This window comes from Rhipicephalus microplus, chromosome 10 (assembly GCF_043290135.1).
Source record: "Rhipicephalus microplus isolate Deutch F79 chromosome 10, USDA_Rmic, whole genome shotgun sequence".
In the NCBI taxonomy this organism is placed as follows: domain Eukaryota; kingdom Metazoa; phylum Arthropoda; class Arachnida; order Ixodida; family Ixodidae; genus Rhipicephalus; species Rhipicephalus microplus.
The window spans coordinates 28306580-28331687 of NC_134709.1; the positions used below are offsets into that span (position 1 = coordinate 28306580).

The 25108-nt window shown below is 46.1% G+C and overlaps 1 protein-coding gene across 10 annotated transcripts in view; it reads right to left on the bottom strand.

Moving 5' to 3' along the window:
* Window positions 1-270: 270 nt before the first annotated feature.
* LOC119180681 (lysine-specific demethylase 4A) overlaps window positions 271-25108 on the bottom strand; it is a 73726-nt gene continuing 48888 nt past the window's right edge. For 5 of the 10 annotated variants that reach the window (XM_037431808.2, XM_037431806.2, XM_037431804.2 and 2 more), the window contains 3 exons: window positions 23109-23246; window positions 17982-18070; window positions 271-3478 (listed from right to left, as the gene is read on the bottom strand). In XM_037431808.2, coding sequence (XP_037287705.1) covers window positions 3199-3478; window positions 17982-18070; window positions 23109-23246 — 507 coding nt within the window. In that variant the 3' untranslated portion in view covers window positions 271-3198. Of the gene's footprint in view, window positions 3479-11941; window positions 12018-17977; window positions 18071-23108; window positions 23247-25108 lie in introns of all 10 variants that reach the window. The other 5 variants (XM_037431803.2, XM_037431802.2, XR_012886488.1 and 2 more) reach the window with 4 other exon arrangements.

Sequence of the window (25108 nt, forward strand, 5' to 3'; positions counted from 1 at the left end):
CAAAATCATCACTGACTGCGCAAAGAAAAAAAAAAAAACCTTTTTGGTGCATGCGTGTCTTTATAAAGACCATCTCGTAGAACATCATGCAATTTTTTAAAAATGATTTTCTCACAAAAAAAAAAAAAAACGTACGCAATCATGGGATTATATTCTTCAGTGGTGGCGCACGCCCACTTGGGGTCGGTAGCCTTCTCTTCTTTGCCGAGAAAGGTTAACCATTCATTCTATACAGCATTCTTTACAGCAACTCGAAACATAAGACAATGCTATGTACAACACGACTTTTATTTGGCTGGCAAGCAATAATACAGGCCAAAATAGGCAGGTGTTCATAAATAATCTGTCATCAAACATGAAATAAAGTCTTTGCTCTAACTACAGGAGGTGACAGAGATGCAAAACATTATACATGAATGTCCGCTAGGTAAACAGGATGCCTGTCCTGCGTGTAAACTTTCTGATCTCGCAATGTCGTGGCTCTGGACTTGTGTCATGGCTTTTGTGAATACGATTCTTCTTCTACACATGAAATATGCTTCTGTACATGTGCTTGTTGACCGAACACCGTTTAAATACCACACATTTCATACGCACACGCACAATTTAGCATGGGAGAAAATTTGTGAACACCACAAGTACTCTGCCATGTAAAGAAAAAATCGAAAGGAGGAAAAATTATTTACACAACGAAATAAAGTGGTACACTAATCGAGCTTAGAACATAGGACACTTATCGAGCTTAGAACATAGGCCACTTCACCCACCCCTTTTACCAAACAAAACCTTACGCGTTGTGTATGCCGTCGTGTTTCTACGGCACATTAAAATATGCTACGCGTGGCTCAAGAGAGCAAACAAACGTAATGGTGCATCGAAGTGCGCAAAAGTACGCAGGATAAGGTACTCATTCCAGCTACCTGCTAGCAGCCAAGAGTAAAATGCATTACAGCAGTGGTATGTGGGATGCCATTTTATGAAGAAGAAAATAACCGTGCACAGATAACAACAGCCAATTTTGCCCACCCTTTTAGAAATGCACAGTAAAATCCCAACAGTAACTTTACTGCTGAAAACAAAGAAGATGAGGGATAGAGTGAAGGAGACTGCGTGATTACCGCCGTAAAACAAGACAAAGCAGAGACCCGTAAAAGAAAAACAGATTCGTGCTAGAACACAGAAAGCACGAACACATAGCAAGGCTTCCAAGTTCCAATAGGGACAGACACATGCTCAACGACACAAGGCAATGAAAGAAGCATGTCTTCATGAATATGCAGAGATAAACAAACCCCACACAGTTATGTTTTCGACAACAAAGAAAATTTAAAATTAACAACAAAAACTGACTGAAAGCCAAATAACAAAAAACATATGCCGTCAGACTTCTAACGATGAGATCAAACAAAACGACGCATTCAAGAATCTAGTAAATATGAAAGATTGCACGCAATTTGGCAAATGTCATCAGTTTTGACCAAATGCTGCACTTTGCCGCAACTTGTCCCGCACAAGTGAAATCTCCCGATGATGAAGAGACATCTGAAAACCACGGCAACAAGGTGAAATTACACTAAAACGTTTACCCATACGGGTCAACGTTTTAGTGGGTTAAGGTTTCTTTGAAGGGACACAACCTGCTTTCCTACGTACAGACATAAACGGGAGTTTGCAGACTCGTTCTGCACTGACACGGCGTGAGAGATGGCAGAGGATCCCTTAAATGGTGGTTTATCATAATGAGCTGTGCTGCCATCAAATTTACGGCCAAATTTGCCAACAGCACTTGTGGCAGCAATGAGCACTGTTATATTGTAGAACGAGGTTGTGAGAGTTGTGTGACAAATGGCAACATCGCATCACCTGGCCTAACATAGCTTGGAAGAGGAAAGAATCGGACAGTTCAAAGCAAGTTGGACAGAGAGGATGAGCTTTGGGCATATCAGGCCGAAGCCGGGAACGACAGTTGGCTAAGCAAACACTCAGAGTAAATGTTGGCTGAGAGAATTCCAAAAATTTAAAGTTCACTTTAGACTAATAGTCATGCTGTCCAACAGAATGCACACCAAAAATAATTAGTGTAGTAGCATTAGCAGCTACACACAGCGATAGTCTGCACCGATAGTTAAGCCATGAAAATTGTCGACACAGAATGCCTGATTATCCCCCATATTTGTTCTGACATTGCAAAACATTGCAGTTTTTAATGTACTACTAAACAGCCCTGCTAAAGTTTACAACGAACTAAAGAAAAACCTTAAGTGAACAAATAAAATCATTCAGCCAAATATTGCCACCACAAACATGGCGTGCAGAGCGCCATTATGGTTATGAAGATGTTTGCTCGTGTGGACATAACCGTGGTTCTGAGAACCACGGGGCTGCCAATGCGCGGGACATATTTCTACTATAACAGATTGATTAACAGATATTTTCAAATGTCAGTAGTAAGAGTTGCTGACACTAGAAAGTAATCAAAATGACATATCTCTACGCTGATGGAACACGGAACCGAAAATTGATGACCATCAATTTAATTCCAGTTCTCATGCACCATGAGGACATTTTCAGGGATGCGCACACGCCAACTACAGCCCTGGTGAACATCTGGGTGGGTCATTGTTTTCATCGAGGCTACCGGGCAAAAAGCTCGGCAGACTCTATGGGCAATGTGCTACTTTCTGCATACTTCAACTACAAGGTGTCCTTGCCAATGACAATCAACTAGGACACACGCTAGCACTAGTATAATAAGGTAATGCACTGTGTCATGGGAGGAGCCAAATTTATACAGTGCTGGCACATGCCCTTGACATACTCCTATAGACGAGTGCGAATGCGGCAAAACAAGCACACCGCACAGGATCGCACAAGTGGGCAATAACTGCGATTCACAGATCATTAGAGAGACTGGTTCATTTGGCTCATCAACATAGGTGCTGTGAGCAGGCACATACACTAATACATTGTGTTTGAACACTGTAGCTATGATGCTGTGCCTTTAAATGACCTATATCTCGCTGTAACGGGGTTGCACTTAATGTCCAGAGCTGAAACCCAACACTACCGTTCATTATGCAATTGCAAAGTTCACAGCTACGCACACACGCACGCACACACAATGACAACACTGTCTTTTTGTTCAGGCCTCAATGGCTCCCAGTGTTCTCGGCCAACACACTCATTGCCGCGTTGTCATCACCGACAGGACATCTGCAGGACGGGCGCTGTGGCAACCGCATTGGCTACAGTGGCTAGCGGTGGCGTACTCTCCCGCCGCAGGTAAAGGGGCGGGCAGCGAAGTGGCTGTTGCTGCTGCTCGGGTGATGCGGATGACGATGACGACGACGTACTACCTCTTTCATCAGAGAAGCAGGATGTCGTCGTCGATGTAGCGTACGTTGAGGGCCCGGCGGCGACGACCTTCCACCGGCTGTTCTTGGAACAAGTCAATGTGCTGCCTTTCGGTCGCTTCAGACTGCAGGTGGGCAGGAGCCGGTGACGATTGTCGTGCAAGAAAGCAGATCAGATTAGCACAGTTAATTAATGCAACAGTGCTTGGGCTAGGCCAAAAGTGCGCAAAGGCCTTCTAGCGAAATAAGATAGTTCGGAACCGGGTGCAGACGAGAAAAACAAATTCCACCAGCAGAAGTCCATCAGCTGAAGTCCCGTTTTGCTAAGGTCAGCCAGGAGCCTGCCGATGCTTAGGCTGGCTGCTCTGGATCAACTTGCTCTGTGACGTATATCACTCCATAGGGTTTCGAGCAAAAATACCTAGAGAAATCTGGCGCCACCGTCGATGAAAATTTTTCAAGGGGAGCCATTGGGAGCGCTTGGAATTATAATATGCGTGTCTGCGAGGCTTGTGTTGGATGGTGTGGAGCGAGGTTTCGTCTCGGAAGCGTATAAACGCTTAGCGCAAATAGAGCTTCTCTAAAACAAAGCTGTTATAAGCTAATCTCGTTTACGTGTGTAATATTCTAAAATAAATGCCCACTTACCTTGATGGCACAGCCAAACAGCAAAAGAGAAGACATGAAGTGGAAAGGGAACGCTCGCTTTGTCGTCTGTCTGCCAAGATTAGCAGTCGTTGGTTACTTTTTACGCTTCGTAACATTGTACATCAAGACAGAAGTTTCCAGTGTTAAACAAAACACGGTCCTGTGCAATGACAAAAATAGACAGCTTATTATGTGCTGTTTCAGTCATTTTGACACAGGGAAAGCGTTAAAGCCAGGTGCATCTTCGAGGTGTCCGGGCACTACGTGAACGATACAAATCCAAGTCAAGTTCGAAGCTCACGTAGTCATTCCCTTGCATCCAGCAGCTCACTAGGGCCAGATTTCTCTCTAGGTATTTTTGTGAGAAACTCTACGCATCACTGTCTTGCTTTGCCGCAAAGGATGGGGTTCAATACGAGCGACGGGGTTCAATATCGTGGAAATTACGAGACAGCACACTAGCAAACTGCAGCAGCATTGGGACAACTTAGTATTTTTATATCCAATCAAGTGAGCACCTTTACAAGCCAACTGCAACGGCATTCCAGCCTGCATAAAAAGCCTAGCTCCAGAACATCGATGAAGGAAAGCCTCAGTGAAATCTACTACATTTGGAACAGAAGAAGAAGCGCCACAGCTGGCAAGAATAGCCATTTCAAAAACTAGAGCCGAAAGAGAAGAAAAAAGTCATTACCATTCAGAGAAGAGATTTACAGCAAGGCACCACCTGGGATACATAGCTCCCTCGCTCGGCTGGCATAAAGGCGGCGCAAAAGCATACCAGGTGTTCGATTGTGGACTTGCGTACTAGCAGAAACCACCAGGCGTACGAATTGTCAGTTCAGATGCCATTTGAGAGCTGCCACCAAGAAAAACCATAGTGTTACTAGCCCTGTGGCCTTGTTGAGGGTGCTTCTGCGAGCAACTTGGTGAGAGCACACATATTCTGATGATGAATTTATTAGCTGAAGTGAAATGCTGGTGCAGCTCGTTTTGAGTGCTGCAAACCAAAAGGCCAGACAACAAGGATCAGATGTGCCAGAGAGAAAGAGAGAGATAACTTCCCAACTTCAGCTTACCGCAACGCGATGCTCGCAGCTGTTACCAAAGGTACAAATTCTGAGTGCCGGGGCGGAGAGTCACTACACTCAGCTCCATGCAACTTGAAGCGGACGAACACGATCGTGATAGCTTATGCACTCTCGGCAGTGCGGAGGCTTGTCAAGATGGACCAAACGTGACGCACAAACTGTACAAACCAAGACTGGCACCAGATCAAGTTCCACACACTCAGCCAAGTATCCTTTCAGCCGACACATCCAACATCGAAGTGGTAAGTGCAGCCTCTGTTCTCGCACGTTGGTGCACCCAATGGCATTCTATACTGTCGGGGCACTGCAGCGATGCCTGGTGAATCATGAAAGGTAGTAATTCGCATCTACCTAACATTAGGAAGAGGTTACATAGGAAATAAATATAGGTTTCTTCTTGGTTAGAAGACCAATAATTGAGAATGAAGCTTTAATTTCTCTTAGGCTATAACTGATCGAAGGAATGGTTCACATGCACAGCTTTCGTGAGCGACAAAATGGCAAGAACAAAGGAAGGTAAATTTCAAAGGGCTAGTTTTTTTCTTTGCTCCACACAAAACTAATCACATCTATCAGACAAGGAAGTTAAGGAAGGTATAGGGAATGTTGTGCGCAGTAATCATAATGCTAACATCAATAAAGAAAAGTGGACGAAAAAATAGCTTGCTGCTGCTAGGGACTTAACCAGCGACACTTGTTGTCTTGGATACTCCCAGTTGTAAATGCACATATACAGTACCCCATGAAGTGGACGATCGAACGAAGGCCCCAGCAGCTCAGTTGGCAGAGCATCAGAAGCGTTATTCGAAGGCCGCAAGTTCGGTCCCGCCCAGTGGAACGTTATCTTTTGATCTACTCTACTTTCTTCACATTTATTACATCATGAATTATTGTCTGTTAGTTCCAGTTAATGAGGTGACAAAAGCCACACTCTGAGGCAAAGTAGAGCACAAAGCTGCATTTTATGGAAGCATTCATAAATGCTACTACATTGAAACCTCATTACAACGAAGTTACATCTCACACAGAAATAAGTGTTATATCCAAAAATTCATTATCAGGGTAATTTTTAACATTGCATCTGTTGCTAGACTATTGTACATCAACTTCGTTGCAACCGATATTTCGTTACAACCGTGCTCGTCATATCGAGGTTAGAGTGTACTGCTTTTATTCACCGATACAGGAACGTTTTTTCGTCTGAAATAACTCACTGTGAATTATGCTGGAAGAAACAGGCATGCACAATAACCCGTAGCATACAGTATACATAATAAAATGCCACTATCAGCATTTAAAAACAAGTGTAAATAAGCAAGCTGTTGCTGCTGCTGCAGAGTAACCTTTTGCCAGGCTCTTAAGTGCAAGCATTCTTCAGCATCTTACCTTTGTGATGGCACTAAAGATTAACAATAACTGCTTTACCATCATACAGATCAGTTACAGCCACAAGTGCACCAGTAACCTACCCTATTTGAAAAAAATTGAACCTCTTACATATTTCGGTTAAATACTCGCGCATAATTCATTAAGAAAAGGTCTGACAACAGCAAATATGTTTTTAGAAACAATTTTGTGTACCTTGTTCAGTTATAAACTCGGAAAGGTGCTCTGGACCCTTCCAATACAGGGGTCTCAAACTTGTCCCATGCAGCAGGCTGCAGTCACAGAATTCAATCGCACAGGGGCTGGGTTAGGGAAGAAGTTAAGAGCGAAAGGGTGCGAGGGAGAGCCTTGGTGTTAAGTTTTACATTGTCAGCAAATGCTACCACTGAATTGAAAAAAACATATCTCACATACGGGTCATTTCTGGAGAAGATTTGGGGCCAGGATTCAAACAAGAAATGTCGATACCGATCGACAAAATGGGTGAAACCTGGATGCCAAATCTGAAGTACCGTTTTTGTTTCAAGGTCATGCATGGTGACCACACGAGCGTCTCGCGATGACAGTGCTTTAGACCAACTGTTCCCGTGTCGCTCATGCACATGACATACCGTAATTACTCGAATCTAACGCGCACCTTTTTTCCGGTTAAGCGAGTTCATAAATCGCATGCGCGTTAGAATCGAGTACGAACAAAAAATTACGGCCAATCTATTGCCATCGGCAAATCTAAAATGGCCGCCCCCTACGTGCGTCGGCATGGCGCGTCGTCCATTTCTGCCTATGTGTTTCTCATGTGCGGTACTTCGTACGTGTGCTGAGGAATTCGTGATCTAGTAGTGCATTAGCATCGACGGCGTGGAATGGCCGACTCCAAAAACTCGAGTGCACCATGATGCCGCTTTTAAAAGAAAAGTCATCGTGTGTGCAGAAACGGACGGAAATCGGGCCGCATCGCGGTCGTTCGGAGTTCCCGAAACGTGCGTGCGGGACCGGCGGAAACAAAAGCAGAAGATTTTCGACGGCAAAGCTTTACGCAAAGGCTTCAGTGGACCACAGCAGGGTCGGTTTCCGCAAATTAAAGAGCTGCTCGGCGAGTATGTGCTTTAGCAGCGAGCAGCACAGCGGCCCGTGACGGCAGAACTGCTCCAAGTGCGGGCTGTGCAATTAGTCTTAGAAAAATGTCTAATGCGGAGCCAGTTTTAAGCGAGCAGGTGCTGGCTAACTAACTTTATGAAGAGGAAAGGCTTTTCCTTCCGAAGGGGAACATGCATATGCGAAAAGTTTTGCGGAGGAGTACGATGAAAAGTTTCACAGTTTTCAGAGGTTCGTCCTAAACTTGCGGTGCAACAACGACTACCTGCTTGGGCAAATCAGGAATGCCGATCAGGCGCCTCTTTACTTCGACATGCCTGGCACCACAACCGTCGAGAAGAAGGGGGCGAAGCAAGTTCGCGTGCTGACATCGGTCCACGGTAAAACTACAGTGACGGCAATGCTCTGTTACACGTCAGATGGGCACAAGCTTCGCCCGTACCTCATATTTAAATGGAAGACGCTCCCGAAAGGAGTCGTTTTTTCGAGTGGTGTGATCGTGCGGGCCAGCGAGAAAAAATGGGTGCGCGTTGCAATCGATGTCTTACGTTTTTTTTTTTCGCGGTGGAAATCGGGTGCGCGTTACAATCGAGGGCGCGGTAGAATCGAGTAAATACGGTACTTATGAAAAACAAACACGGGACAAACATAGCAATGTGCAGGTCCCAGGCCGCATGACACGTGTTTGAGACCCCCGTTCTAAAGCAACTGCAAACTACAAATGTGCACTTCTAGCAACATTCACTACCCAACTGACAAATGCAGGCACACACAGGCACGCACACACTCTGAATAAAAAGCGGAACACCCCACCACTTGGGCACAACCCCCCCCCCCTCCCCCAGGGACTGTGCGTCTCTCGTCGGTGAAAGTTACTGCGCACAGCCGCCGTCAAGTGCAGCCCCAGAGAGAAGCCACCAAATCGTGCCCCATGCACCGAGCGATCCCCCAACCTTTGCAGCCCAGAAAAGGCGTAAGTGCACGCTGAGACACGCAGAAAAATGTTACGCTCTCTGATATAAACTGTGCCGCAGATAAAAGAGTGTTAGCCTGGCGTGCACACATACAGCCCCATTCACACAGCCGTTGCCCAGCTTGATCTTTTCATGACATCAGCATATGAGGGAGAAAACAAAACAGAGAAAAGAAAGAAATTACCACCAGCCCATTTTCAGAGAGAAGCTGGCCGACGCATTCCAGTCATGTGAAGTGACAGGACAAGACAAAGTGATGCTGATCGATTCACGCCTCATAGCAAGACCAGTTGTAAGAGATCAGAAAGGTGGCATCCGGTAGCATGCTGTTTGCCACACCAATTGTTTCGTACTACCTATACATTGAAAACTTGTGAATTGTAAAATTAAAAGTCAGAAATGATGTTCGCAGTTGGATCTTCATTCAATAGTATTATCTTTCATGTTAAGAGGATCATGCACCAGGCAACTTTAATTTGCGAAAGGAAGAAGGGCCAGGATTGCCATCGTGTTGCTCTTGTCACTGTCAATGCTTTAAAATGCGCTAGCATTACAGTGAATGCAACACCCGTTTGCGTCTGACCATACCATGCCATTTTTTTGAATGTCTGGTCGCCACTTCAGTGTGCTCTATAACAAATTAAGCATTCCAATCAGTGTGGTTCGAAATGCAACCTTCACAGCTTCGACAGATACGAAGCTGCGCTATCATACTAGACTGAGCCCTTGGGGGTGGTGTTTCATATGAGCCCACTAGTAAGTACACTCAAACCTCATTACAATGAATCTGAATATTACAAAAACAGAGTTTGTTATATTTGAAAATGCAGTACAAAGATTATTTGTAATGCTATTACAAGACTATTTCGTTTTCTTTGTTATAACCCATATTTCATTTTATCCCTGTACGTTGTAATGAGGTTAGGGGGTAGATAAGTTCATCTCAGACAACTCGGAGACAACTCGTATCAGTTTCTGTTGAACGACAGAAATTGATCCGCAAGAAGCCAATCAATGAGCTAGCACTGAGAGGGAAAGTACATGAATTCAGAGTCTCTCGTCAGAAGAGGTACTCAGCTCTTAGTGAGGAAACCAACCTTAGCGAAGATACAATGAATGATAACCTGACAAGTATCATTACCGAGTGTGCAGTGGAAGTTGGAGGCAGGGTAGTTAGACAGGACACAGGCAAGCTTTCCCGGGAAACAAAGAATCTCACTAAGAAGCGACAAATCATGAAAGTCTCAAGTACAACAGACAAAATAGAACTGGCAGAGCTTTCGAAGTTGATTAATAGGCGTAAGGTATCCAATGTAAGAAGGTATAACATGGAGAGAACTTAACACGCTCTGAAAAATGAAGGAAGCGTCAAAGCAGTGACAAGGAAACTTGGGATAGGCAAAAATCGGATGTATGCACTAAAGGACAAAGAAGGCAAAATAACTACCAATATGGATAGGATAGTTAAAACAGCGGAGGAGTTTTACAGATATCTGTACAGTAGCCGCGACAACCTCGACCTTAATACTATAAGAACTAGCAGTAACCCAGATGACACCCCACCAGTAATGATAGAAGTCAGAAAAGCTTTGGAGAGCATGCAAAGAGGCAAAGCTGCTGGTGAGGATCAGATAACATCAGATCTGCTGAAAAATGGAAGACAGATTGTGTTGGGAAAATTAGCCACCCTGTTTATGAGGTGTCTCCTGACGGTAAGAGTACCAGTGTCTTGGAAGAATGTCAACATCATCTTAATGCATAAGAAAGGAGATGACAAAGACTTGAAGAATTACAGGCCGATAAGCTCGCTCTCTGTAGTATACAAGCTATTTACAAAGGTAATTGCTAACAGAGTAAAGAAAACATCAGAATTCAATCAACCAAAGGAACAAGCAGGATTTCGAACAGGCTACTCAACAATTGACCACATTCATACTATCAATCAGGTAATAGAAAAATGCTCAGAATATAACCAACCACTATACATAGCCTTCATAGATTACGAGAAGGCGTTTGATTCAGTAGAAATATCAGCTGTCATGCAGACACTGCTGAGTCAGGGCGTCGATGAAGTATATATAAACATCCTGGAAGAAATGTACAGGGGATCAACTGCTACCATAGTGCTTCATAAAAAAAGCAACAGAATACCAATCAAAAAGGGTGTAAGGCAGGGGGACACAATCTCCCCAATGCTGTTTACAGGTGCTTGCAGGAGGTTTTCAGGGGCCTAGAATGGGAACAGTTAGGGATGAGAGTTATTGGAGAGTACCTTAGTAACCGGCGCTTCGCCGATGACATTGCATTGCTGAGTAACTCAGGGGACGAATTGCAACTCATGATTACGGAGTTAGACAAGGAGAGCAGAAAGGTGGGTCTTAAAATTAATCTGCGGAAAACGAAAGTGATGTACAACCACCTCGGAAGAGAGCAGCGCTTCGAGATAGGTAATAGTACATTTCAAGTTGTAAAAAACTGTCTACTTAGGGAAGGTAATAACCGTGGAGCCAAACAACGAGATTGAAGTAACTAGAAGAATAAGAATGGGGTGGAGCACATTTGACAAGCATTCTCAAATTATGACAGGTAGATTGCCACTATCCCTCAAGAGGAAGGTATATAACAGTTGTGTCTTGCCGGTACTTAGCTACATAGCAGAAACCTGGAGACTTACAAAGAGGGTTCAGCTTAAATTTAGGACGACGCAGCGAGCAATGGAAAGAAAAATGGTAGGTGTAACCTTAAGAGACAAGAAGAGAGCAGAGTGGATTAGGGAACAAACGGGGGTTAAGAATATCATAGTTGAAAGCAACGAGAGGAAATGGACATGGGCCGGCCATGTAGCGCGTAGACAGGATAACCGCTGGTCATTAAGGGTAACTAACTGGATTCCCAGAGAAGGCAAGCGAGTTAGGAGGAGACAGAGGGTTAGGTGGGAAGATGAGATTAAGAAATTTGTGGGTATAAATTGGCAGCAGCAAGCACAAGACTGGGTTAACTGGCAAAACATGGGAGAGGCCTTTGTCCTGCAGTGGACGAAGTCAGCCTGATGATGATGAAGTTCATCTCAGCTTCTCCGATTGGCTATGCCTCGAGAGCCTGTGGACCAGCAGCAATTGCCATCCGAGATCTCTTAACCGATCGGCACAAGCCAAAAAGGACAGTCCCCCCCCCCTCCCCTTACTAAGTGAACTGGTACAAAATACCATCCCAGCATTACAGCTATGTGAAAAGGCATAACGTGACACACACCAGGCTAAAACTGTTTCCCTGTTGCTCTTGGGTGGGGTGCCTTTCAACTAGTGGTATGCACTGACGTCAATGAAACTGTCACAATGCTGCACAAGTAGTGCAGTGAAACGCTATGTGCCTAGTATTACCTCTATCCACTCACCTGAAGTCACTGATGCCTCCCGATAGGATTCTGCTAAAACAGAATCCAAAATCCCTTAGAATCCGCTAAAAATCCTCTGTGGAAATTTAAACGAAAAAGATTAAGTACAATAGTAGTACTCCCATTTAAGGCCTATGGAGCAAGTCATGGTAGCCATGCAGTAACAATACCGGAAATGCAGTAACAATACCGGAAATTACTCGAATGCCATTATATACTGATACCGAGAAAACTGGATATAAGAAAATATCAGCTATAACGAAGTAAACTAAAAAAGTCTTGTAATGAACATGGGGTTGAAAATATACCGTTATAACAAAATTTTTGAATCTAACAAACTTATTTTGCTGTAATATGCAACTTTGTTATATTTAGGTTTGAGTTAAGTGAAATTCAACTGTATACCCTACCAAAAATACCGCATGCTTCACAAGATTTACAACAGAATCTTGACAATTCAAAAGCTCTTATACCACCTACGATCTCTCTTGCACTATATAATCGATCCCCCCCACCCCCCTAAATGCACGGTAAAGTATCAGCCCAGAAAAGTGGCTAATATCACCAGCTGCTATATTCAATGATGCTCCATTTTTCTAAAAAAAAAAAAAAATTGCTGGGACCCTTACAATATGAACTAACAAGGTTCTACTAATAGTCTAGAAGACTTGCCTGAATTATTGCTCAATACTGCCTACAGTATGGAGATGGCTATTGTATCCGATATTTTATAAAGGCAACTTGCAAAAATTAACTAGAATATGTTTAACGTTCCTCACGACTATGCTACACATATATTAGAGATAAGCAACACTATCTCATGCAAAATCAACAAAAGATGAACTATTACTGTCGCTATCACGTCGCTGTCGACAAAACATTAGAACTAGTGAAATATTTACTAGCATGGCAACGCTGCTTGTCAACATTTTTGAGGCTGTGACTAGGACGACAATATAACATCCTTGACGTCATGTGAATACTCCCAGTCAAATGGCTGTTTTCCACCCGAAGGTATAACGACAGTGGTGGTTATTACAGTTAGAAAACGCGGCTATTACCAGAAGCCGCACATACTTCATGGAGTGAAGAAGACTAAAAGACTGCAAGCAGGAGTGTGCCGCTGCCCAGCGTGCAAACTGACCACTCAATGAACAGTTCATAAACAACCAGCATGGTTCAGCAGCTACAGCCACGGCAAGTGGGTCTTTTTGGACAGACAAATCACCTTGCCACTACTATGGTACCAAAGTAGGTACCCGCACCAAAAACGCGAAAATTCCAGGGGCGAAGTGGGGGTGCAAATAATACAAGAAGTTTTTGTCACAGTACTGCTTCACAGCAATGCGTGTTGTGCTGTGAAGCCAATCAACAGTGTAGAAAGGGATACGGAGGCGGTTTCTGCAAATTCGTGTTGCTCCGCAAGTAGTATGTGTTATAATATATGGCGCGCGGGGTTAAAATATACAAAAAACAAAACAGTGCGCCGTGCGGTGGCGACTTGTGCGTCGATCCTTTTGAATGTGTGCGCCGTGCGGTGGCGAACTGCGTATGTGCCGTGCGGTGGCGAAGAGGACGGCGATCGTGTGCGCGGCGTGCCTCGAGACGGCGTGACCAGTGCATGGGCCGTGCGCGAGGGCCGGAATTCCAAGGCTGGGCTATCCTTCGCTGGGCGTCCGGTCCATCGAAGAACCCGGAGCCCTACCTCCTGCTGCCTCGACTTAGAGCGCTCCCGCCTGTTCCGCTACGAGGAGATCGGGCCAGGGAACGTGCACGAGGCCGGGCCAAGGCCTTGACGCTGTGTGCAGACGGGCACACTCAGGGTTCGGCCCACGAGCACGCACAGGCCGAGGGCGCCCACCGTGGAGCGGGTCCCTTGGGCGCATCGTCCCGGCATCAACTGCCGCGGAGTGGACCTCCGGGACTTCACGCGGCCAGACCAAGAACCGAGCTACGGCATCGGACAGACGGTTTACGCACGATGTCTTCGACTTGGCGACCTCATCGGCTCCGACAAAAAACTGTACGCTACTGCTTGACTATTTCGCGTAGCACCCCTTATGTCAAATGTAACTTTAATATTTGTTGAGTCCTGTCGTGTGTGTAAAGATGTCCTACGTGTGTTTGTCCACTTGCGTGCTGCATCATTCTTTCTGGAGCGAATCCTGAACCCAAACATAACATCACAGTATGGCAGCTTGCAGGTAATCTCTGTTTCCCTTGCTTGCATCGTTGGAGTGTTTAGAAAAACATTTGGGAGAGACAATTCGATTGTTCAGTGTAAACCTTACTGTCACATTACAAGTATATATTTTTTAATGTTTGCCACCGCAGAGTGACCCTCCAGCACCCTCCACATGCCCCTACGTGACAAACGCCATGTTTACTTTGGCAAAGGGCTTGCCGAAAAGGTGGTGCTATCTGAGAAATGAAAAGAAAGGGAAGGCATTTTTGCAAAGTGAACAATACCCGTATCTTACCTACAACTTTGTACAACCATTTGGGTTCCATGAAAAATCAAGCTGTATTTATTTCAGCGAGACAAATCAGATATTATCAGTAAATCAAGTACTACTGTTTGGCACGGTATAGCAGGCACGCATTTCAGTTCTGTTGCTTCCACAGAGCTGTCACCGAGTGTAAGCACTCGTTGCCTCGCTGGTGTCACCCATTCTCTACATCTCGAACCGTTCGCCAAGACTAAGTCGATCTGTGTGTCACCATGAGTAGCGTCCGGCGACAGTCCTTCACCACACAGCAAAGGCTAAGAGATCATCACCGTCGTCGAGGAATTCAGAAGTCGCGAAGCGGGAAGACTGCACGATGTGGACGAGTCCTGCGTGCGACTGTAGAAAAAGAAGAAGGACAACCTACAAGTCGGGTGCCGCGACTGTAAATAATTTCGTGGCCTCAAGACCGGCGCCTACCCTGAGCTGGAGGCGGAGCTAGTAAAGTTCATCGAAGATGTGAGAAGCAGGGGTGACGCCTTATCGACTGATATGGCCCAAGTGAAAGCGCGAAGACTGTCGAGGAAGGTAGATCTACCTCATGGGTTCCGTGCGAACCGTGGATGGCTGCACCGCTTTATGAAGCGCCAAGGGCTCTGTCAGAAAATGGACTACAATATGTCAGGGCTTGCCGTCTTCTTACGAGGTAAAGCTGCTCAAGGACCAGAGATGTGTAACTGGCTTGAGAAAGCAGCACGATTACATTTTCTTGTGAACCGGCAATGCCGATGAAGCTCTGGTTTATTTTGAAATGCCATTGAACACAACGATTGAGAAAACCAGTGATGGAAGTGACTTTTTTTTTTTTTTTTTTCGGAGCTTTGTAGCAGGAAATGAACTGTTTTAGAGCCAAAGCACGATCGAAAGTAGTGTTATTCATTATATTATATACTTAAAAGACAACAATTAATGTAAATTTCAAAAAGAAAATAAGTGAAAAAATTGGCTGGTTATCGAAAATGTGCTGTGAAATGAGCTATATAATTAAAATACTAGTATTTGTAGCAGAAATCAAATCAAACCGGTAGAGGTGAGCCCCACATTTTAGAAGTAACCACAGCCCCATAATATAACTGTTGCCAAATAAGCACTAGATAATCGATATGAAATAAAAGTTTCAAATTTCGCCATACCATCCTGCAAGTCTAGTTGAAAAAAAAACAAAAAAACAGCCAAATGAGCTATATGCTCAATATGCCAGTTGTTGTCACAAAATGAGATAAGAGCCATTAATTTCATGCGAAGATGCGAAGCAGCTCAAGTCGAGCTCTATCCGGTGTGCGGGGTGATCACCCTTACTACGCATGCTTGTCCGCTCTTCCTCTATCACCTCACAACTCTGAAGAAGGAAGGGCTTGCTTTAATGACGCGCACTAGAATAGCATGCAGTAGCCGTCCTATTTTTTCAGACCTGACGGGAACCGCAAAGTACTCCGAAAAAAAAAAAAAGGTCATGCCGTGAAAATGAAGTTTATTCCGATAAGAAAAGCCTAAAGAAAAATCCCCAATAACGCCATGCTCCATGCTATTCTTGGGGACAAGCAAACTTGGTTTTTATTCGAGCTACGGTAACGTTGCTGGTGGCAAAGTTGGTGGCTACATGGAACCACGCAAAACAAAACTTGATGCCGGCCGCGAAAGGATGCATGCAACCTCCCGCCTGTTCGGTGTAACACACAACGCAGTCTGGGCTTCTCTTGGCTGCGCCGACATCACACAGTACGTGGGCCTTTAGCGTTTCGCCACCATCAAAACACTACCGCCGCGGCCGCGATCGAACCCGGGTGTGACCACGGAGTGCTACTGGGCCACCGCAAACAGCAGCTAGCATGTGATCCGCACAATGGCTCAAAACACAATCGGCACAAAAATGACACGACCATGTGCGCAACGACAACCAGAAAAACAAACGCCCAGAAATGAAAAACAACCTACAGGCGTATTAATAATGATGATGAGGCTCACTGAAATGAAAAAAAGAAAAAGGTTTTGCAGTTTTGCTAGCCAAGAAAGATCTGACGAGGCCCCCGAAACGGGAAAACTGTGCGCACTCCTAATCTTGGAGGCCACACATCTAGCCACTGCAAGCCAGACTCGACCAATTCAACAAAAAAAATCCGACACGGCAGCTTTCAAAATCGAGCGGCATCGCTCAAAACGGCCGATTTAGTCCAGAAAATCAAACTTTGGTACATAAATTCGTCCGCAAAAATAGGTCACGAAAATGCATAAGTGCAACCGGAACCTTCACGGTTCATTTGTAACGTCCAACAAGTCCGTTTTTTTTTTAAGTCTGAAAGATTCGTCGGTGACTGTACTGGGAGATTCTTCGAACAGATTCTTTTCAGTTTTTTAAGGACTTAGGTATGAGCTGGTTCAACAGTTAAAGTTTGTCCTTCTCGTTCTCTCAGTGCCACTTTGGGGCAGGTTTGGAGCAATTACTATGAAAAATTGATGTTTAGAGCAGCATATCTCTTTTGGGGCTGTTTGAAGCAATTGAAGCGGCACTTCCATTACTGCAGGTAGCAGTTCGGTGAGCGTGTTGACCGGCAGGAACATGAAACTGCGCTGCACAGACTTGCTTTGTGCCCTCGCCGACGGCACGAAGCTGCGACCGTACATCACCTTGAAAAGAAAAAGGCTTCCGAAGATTCCTTTGCCTGCCGATGTGGTGGTGCGCGCACACGAGAACGCGTAGATCAACAGTGACTTGTTCATAGACTGCGTCAAGACGGGTTGAGTGAAGAGGCACGATGCGATGCTCGCAGAGAGGCCCATGCTCGTTTTTTCCTCGTTCCACGGCCACACAAGTGAGGAAGTGAAGGACCGTCTTTTACGTAACGACACCGACTTATTTATTATACCCGATGGAACGGCGTCAATATCGAAACCTCTAGATGTGTCGTTTAACAAGCCCTTCAAAGCGCACGTCAACCAAGAATCCCACCATCAGCCTGACTACACCCACTGCATGGCAAGGACCCTCCATTTTTCGCCAATCAACCCGGCCCTAATGTTGTCCAGCAATCACTGGATGGACTTCCATGCTTTGAAGGAACTATAACTGGGGTATGAGATCTGCGACCCACACTGCTTCATAAAATAATGAAATATGACTGCTCGTAGGTGCTACAAAGGGAGCACTGCTGCCATTTTTGCTGCATGTGTACGCACCTGAAGCCACTTAACCTTAGCTGTTTAACCCTTTGAGCCTTAACGACAAAAAGGGTGAAAAAAAAAAAGCAATGCTACGCAAAATCAGTTTGCACGCTGGAGTCGCAGCAATAGCCTCTGCACAATCTATTTGGGCCATGATCTTAATGAGCAGAAGTAGAAACAATAGCGCTAAGCCTACAGGTAGTTCCACCACCTATTTGAAAGCAATCCGCAACTTAGTTCCCGCTTTCCACGTGCCCGTCTTTTTGAGGTAAAAACTCAGTGCCACCAGGAACCCTTCAGGACCAGTGCCAGGCAGAGGGAGGGCACGGCCTCAGTGGTGGGGTAGCGTTCCGCAGTCCCAAATACGTACCAACCTAGACTTGACCCGCTTCGGGAGCTCTTCTCCTTCGACATAGATGTCCTCGCGCTTGGCTGTCCGCTCGGATTCGTCCTCAAACACCACCTGTGCACGTGGAGCGAGATATCACTGCTTTCGTTACGGGTGCATTTCACACAATGTCAAATAACACCATCTTCAAGTAGCGAACACAGTTTTCAAATGCCTCGCTATTGCTGGCAACAATTGAAAATGAAACAAAGGTGATTCCTACAGAACACTGTGCAACAAATCCAACAGTCAACCCACGCCAGACCCTGCCAAGTGTGACATGGCTACTCTCCATGACCCCCTGTTCCAGCTTTGGGGCCCCATTTTGCAAGTCATCATATGGGAATGATCCTAAGTGACGTAACGACAGGCCACCCAATACATTGGGTCCTATTGAAGCTATGCTGTGAGCAGCCAAAAAACAACACAGCAGCTGGTAAAATGTAGCACGGGAGAACACAAAGACTGGCTTCACCTGCCGTTAAAGGGGTCCCCCAACATTTTTGAGCAGGGTCAGAAAACGCAGCCGATCAGTAGTAGGGGCTCTGAAATCCAGGTGAGCGAAATGTTATAGCGCTGCACGCAGCCTAGAATTTACAATTAATCCTGTAAGTACCTTTCAATATTGCTTCCTCCTCCTTCTACAAATGATGCCATATACCCAAGCATTCTGCCACAGGCTTATTTGAGTACCATCTGCTTCGTAGTTACCGTGCCCGCCACATAATTTTGCCATGTGCCTGCACACTCGCGATCACACTGAGAGCAATGCAAAGAAAATGGTAGGTGTAACCTGAAGAGACAAGAAGAGAGCAGATTGAATTAGGGAACAAACAGGGGTTAAGGATATCATAGTTGAAATCAAGAAGAGGAAATGGACATGGGCCGGACATGTAGCGCGTAGACAGGATAACCGCTGGTCATTAAGGGTAACTAACTGGATTCCCAGAGAAGGGGAGCGGGTTAGGGGGAGACAGAAGGTTAGGTGGGCAGATGAGATTAAGAAGTTTGCGGCTATAAATTGGCAGCAGCAGGCACAGGACCGGGTTAACTGGCGGAACATGGGAGAGACCTTTCTCCTGCAGTGGACGTAGTCAGGCTGATGATGATGATGATGATTAATACCGTAATTACTCGCGTAATCCTCGCACTCGCATGATTCTCGCACCCCCCACATCACCCAACAAAAACACGATTTCTTTTTTTCATCGAGTAAGTATCGCACCCCCGAAAATTGCTGCAATAATGTCGTCTGCTCGTTCCCGCCATTGATGATGATAGCGCGCATGGAGATTCACGGAGATTCAATCTAATCCAAGCCAAGCCAAAGTGACAACTGCGCATCACGGCGTGTTTTGTATGTTGTGTCGGTCTTGTCACGTTAGGGGCGATACTGAAACCACGCGGCTGTTTTCAAGTTGAAAGTGATAGATCATGCACTAAATAACGGCAACAGGGCCGCTGGTAGGCCCTTCAGAGTCGACGAGTTTTGTGATTGCTACTGGTGACGGCGGCTGAAAGCCGCCAAGACACGTTGGGCCTGCCGTTTGCCTAAGACTGGGATCGATGGTAAACTTTACTTCTCCAGAAGGAAAAACTGCCGACGATTCTGTTAAGGGGGGAGGTGGGGATCGAAAGTGAAATTCTTTAGTTTTTGTCGTAGAGCAATGAAATTTGGCATGCTTACTGGAAACTGCGCTAAATGATAAATGACAAAGTTTCATTCAGCTATCTCCAGTAGTTCTGGCATTATAAATTTTTTTATCCATCAGTGTACTACCAAACTTGCCCAAAGCCTGGTGTGACAAAAAAACATGGTAGAAGCCTATAGTTGCTCTTATATTTTAGCCATTGGGATGGTTGATGTCGTGACATTCTGCAAATATTTTTATGACTCTGTTTTTATTTTACAGAGAACATTGTATACATGCTTGTAAATGTGGTCGTTATCATAATGTGAAATTAGCTTAGGAGTAAAAATACTGAGGTAGTAATTAACAAATATGAAAACGTCACGACATAGAAAATTCACTGAGGAACACAATGCAAAAAACCACATAAAAATCCGTCAAGCCATAGTCATGCAAGCATCGTGGCAAGCTGGACAGTGGGGTCAAAACACGTTTCTGAGAAAACTGGCGTTAAAGTTGAACAGTCAGTAAAGGTCCATCAAAATGCCCCGGGACTGTAATACTTTGTGTCTTTGCTTGCGAGGGTCTTCTTACGTCCTTTCTCTTTCATTTTTTCTGCACTGCGTGCTTTTCGTTTTCTTTGCTGGTCTTTTTGAAGCGTGTTGGTCCTTTGAAGTCAGGGACCAAATAACTGAATGCAAGCTTTCCGCCGCATTCTGAGTTTTGTTGCCTTTGCATCGCTCCAACAGTTGCGGGTCAGAGAGACGTTGGTATACAGGCAGCAGAGCCTCCGCTACACGTTTCGACAGGTTATACCTGTGAGGTGGTGCTGGCTCCATTTTGGCCTGTGCTGAACGATGTTTGCACCAGCTATCAGGGCCAGGTGGGCAGAGCTCATGGTGAGGCTCGTCGTCGGTGGACGTGACGTGATAAAAAGTGGCGATCACGGCCCTTTGCATGTCAGGGACACTTGTGTGTTTTCGCAAGGCTAACCCGTAGTAGCTGGTCAGTTTTTTAATCAACTCCTGCGTCAGTCCACCTCTCCCACCCAATGGCTCCCCTTTCTTAGCTCTTGTCACCAGTGTGCGGAGAGCGGTGCCCATTCTCTTCTGCACATGGTTCACGCAGTCTTCTTTGGTCAGCGGTATGAAGCCGTACACCTCATCTTTGCACAGAGCAAGATAGGTTCGGCTGTCACCATCACATATAATGTTGGTGTAGCGGAGGCCATACCTGCTGACAGAGCGCCTGAAAAGTGTCAGAGCAGCCTCCACTTCCATCTGTCCGGAGCCAACATCAGTATTCTTCTGACATTGATGTTTCTCAGCCCAAGTGACGAAGTTGGGGTCGCTCTCTGCTGGTTGTTGACAACACCCAAGACAGAAGTAGGAAAGGACTGTGCAATCCAGCACAAGCCCCGTGTAAAACTCAATAACACATCCTACCCCAATGTGTGAGCTGTGGCCTCTTGTAAGCCACGTGCCGTCATACACAACTGTGATGTTGTTTGGGCTTGATGGCTGCATCTTACTGTACACGTCTTTTACCGCAAGCACAGCATCTGCAAAGATGTTTTGTGCAGCTTCCTCTGCTCCTGGTTTGAATGTTTTTTTTAGGTGTTCCTGATAGGTTTTTTTCAAAAGCCCTTCCTTCGGATTTTCTACTGGATGACCAAGGTGAATGAATAGGGCCACAGGAAGCACACAAAAGTACCAGTTTTACTGCCAGGCCCAATTTTGTCCCATGCTGCACTGACAAAGTCTTCTTACAACATTTTGGGCAGAGTGCAGGTCCTATTAGGGAATTCATGGCAGAAACCTGAATTAGGGTGAACTCATCCTCTTTTGTTGCCGATGTTTGCTCCGTTTGCTGCGCGAACCCGAACTTCCGCTCCGTTGCCGACACCTCGCGAAGTGCATCGCGGACACTGCTGGCTTGCTTCTCGGCGCCTTCCGAGGACACGAAACGAGGTTCCAGGTGTATTTGAACGGTGCGCTTCCGCTGAGGCAAACGATCGCCGACATCCTGGACAGCTGGCACCACGTCGTCGTCCGCCGCCGCGAAAACGAAACTTTTCTCGCGTTCACACCGCACCGTGATGCCGCGGCTAGTTGATGGCCCCGGGTCTACAGTGTCACTGCCAGGCGTCGATTTACCGTCACTTTGAACAGCCGGCACCGCATCGTCACCCGCCGCAGCGAAAACGAAACTTCTTTCGCGTTCGGGCCGCACCGCAACGTCGCGGCTAGTTGACGGCCCCGCGTCATAGGCCTCACTGCCGAGCATCGGCAGCGAGCAGGTGTCGGCTTCCGACGACACGTAGCTTGGTGGCGACGCGGTACTCGGTTCGTCTGATTCAATCGCTGCTGACTGCTTCGTTTTCCCAACAGGAGGCTTGCGTTTACGCTTCCCGTAAGCGTACTTCGTCCGGTACTTCGTCCTGCGCTTCCGGTCCACGCGACGATCCATTGCGGGCGCTAAGCCTCGCACTAGAGAAGAGTTGGCGTATCGGCGACCGTATCGGCGTATCGGCAGGGGATTCGCAAACTATAGTGCGCCAGCGTGTGCGTAGCAGACGTGCGTGCACGGAGCAGACGACCAGCGCAAGCAAGCGCGTCCCAGCAGCCACTCACAGAGCGCGCTCAGTACCACGTGACAGGAGCGACCAATGGGTGCGCGTCTAAGGCGTCGCGGATGCCTTCGCATTTTTTCTGTTTGTGCGTTTATCTTAGCTCGTAGAGTCGTGGTTTCACCGGGAGAAGTACGGCGGTGAAGCAAGCTTTCCAGTGACACCAAGCTTTCCGCGAGCGGCGGCGAAGGCGCGGAAGTATCGCGCTCAGAAATGGGCCATTTTCGCGCAGATTTCAGCCAGCTTTTTGCGATCCGCGGTCAGAAAAACATTTTTTAAGCTTACTTTGAGATCGTTTTCGGCGGAAATATTTTTAGATATGATAGAAATGGTGATGCAGAATCCAAATCTGCCCTTATCCAAAATTCGTTTTTTTGCGAGAATTTCGCGATTTGATCCCCGCGTCCCCCCTTAAATAGCCATCAGCCTAATACTGACATCCTACGCTTACCGTTTGAGGGTTCTTGTTCAGTGACGAACGCTACCGCTACGCCCGTAACGTCCACAAGCTTTGCGTATGGTATTCTAATTCTCGACTATTAGCTTGCACTTTTTGAGTCTCAAATAAATCTCTCCATGTGTTGTAACAGTGCTTTTATTGTTGCTGTAAGTTATAACTAGTACTTTTCGAAGCTTGCTGTTAGCTTAAGGTGTGAGAATTACGACTTGCAGCAAATTCGTTTTCTTTTTCGCTCCGTACGTTTTCGTGAAAAGTTTTCCCCACAGAATTCTTGCACCCCCCCACTTTTCATCGGTATTCCGCTAAAGAAAATGCGAGGATTATGCGAGTAAATACGGTAATATTCAAGCGGCACAATCTTCCTGCAATGCGAGAAAACACAACTTTCTTTACCGTGTACAGGTTGACCGTTTTGTGTCCCTTGAACACAGCGTGATAGAGCTTGCCGTCCGTCCAGTTCACCTGAACTATGTCGCCAAGGTTTGGTGGTCCTGCTTGCATGCAGTCCCGGTCCTGAAAGACGTCCCATTGCTATCACAAAATCACAAGAGAGAAACAAACAGTGACAGCATCAGAACAATTCGGTAATGAGGAGGCCACATCGTCTGCGAACACACAGCAAGAGTTCCCGTCACTGCTACCTTGGACACCCTGTGTTGACTTGTGTTCCCATTCGGATGGAGGAATCAGAACCAGCAAAATAATTTTCCCTTTTTGTTTACTTTCCAGACTTACCGTAATTACTCGAATCTAACGCACACCTTTTTTCCGGTTAAGCGAGTTTATAAATCGCATGCGCGTTAGAATCAAGTACGAAAAAAAAGAACACGGTCATTCTATTGCCATCGGCATTTCCGAAATGGCCACCCCCTATGTGCGTCAGCATAGCGCGTCGGCCATTTCTGCCTATGTCTTTCACATGTGGGGCACTTCGTACATGTTCTGAGGAGTTCGTAATCTTGGTGTGCATTAGCATTGACGGCATAGAAGGGCCGACTCCAAAAACTCGACGAGTGCACCACGACGCCGCTTTTAAAAGAAAAGTCATCGCGTGTGCCGAAACGAACGGAAATCGGGCCGCATCGTGGTCGTTCGGAGTTCCCGAAATGTGCGTGCGGGACTGGCGTAAACAAAAGCAGAAGATTGTCGACAGCAAATATAAAGGCTTCACTGGACCACAGCAGGATCGGTTTCCACAAATTGAAAAGCTGCTCACCGTGTATGTGCTTGAGCAGCGAGCGGCACAGCGGCCCGTGACGACAGAACTGCTCCAAGTGCAGGCTATGCTGTTAGCCTTAGAAAAAGGGCTAATGCGGAGCCAGTTTAAAGCGAGCAGGTGCTGGATACTAACTTTATGAAGAGGAACGGCTTTTCCCTCCGAAGGCGAATGGGCAAATGGGAAAAGTTTTCGGTGGAGTACGATAAAAAGCTTCACTTTTCAGAGGTTCGTCATAAACTTGCGGCACAACAACGGCTACCTGCTTGGGCAAATCGGGAATGCCGATCAGACGCCTGTTTACTTTGACATGTCTAGCACCACAACCGTCGAGAAGAAGGGGTCGAAGCAAGTTCGCGTGCTGACATCGAGCCACAGTAAAACTAGAGTGACAGCGATGCTCCGTTGCACGTCAGATAGACACAAGCTTCCCCCGTACCTCATATTTAAACGGAAGATGCTCCCGAAAGGAGTCGTTTTCCCGAGTGGTGTGATCGTGCGGGCCAACGAGAAAAATGGGTGCGCGTTGCAATCGATGTCTTACTTTTTTTTTTCGTCGCGATAACCTGGTGCGCGTTACAATCGAAGGCGTGTTAGAATAGAGTAAATACGGTATGTGATTTGCTATTTGCAGCAATGTGCCCAGAAAGGTAGTGTTCCCAGGTTCAAATCTTGAACAATGACAAATTTCGCATAGTTTTTTGTTTACGGTAAATCCGTGCAAACTCTTAGTGGGACTTGAGCTTAAGGGGAGACGCGGGTCGAAAAGTCGCGTTTTTTTTCCAAATTTCACCTTTTCTGTTTTTTGTTGCTTTATCATCTTTATACATTATATTTTGACATCTGAAAATATCACAGCGAAATAAGCATCAGAAGTCAGTGAAAAACGCGTCTGAGTGAGCGGCAGTGACGCGCGGCATCACGAAATTTACACAAAACGGGCTGCTGTTCGCGTGCTCGCGGGGCCGCGAAGAGAGCTGTCCGCCATATTGCGGCCGCTGGCTCGTGTAGAGTTGTCCTTACTCTCCACGATCCCGGTTCTTGAAGTCTCGTACGTTCACGAAAAATCTAAAAAAAAAGCAACAAAAACAGTCTTTTCCCGCCGTTTCAAACCGCGCGCCACTAACGCAGGGCCGCCATTGGCTGACAGCACCCGTGTTTTCTTGCCGTAGTTCGC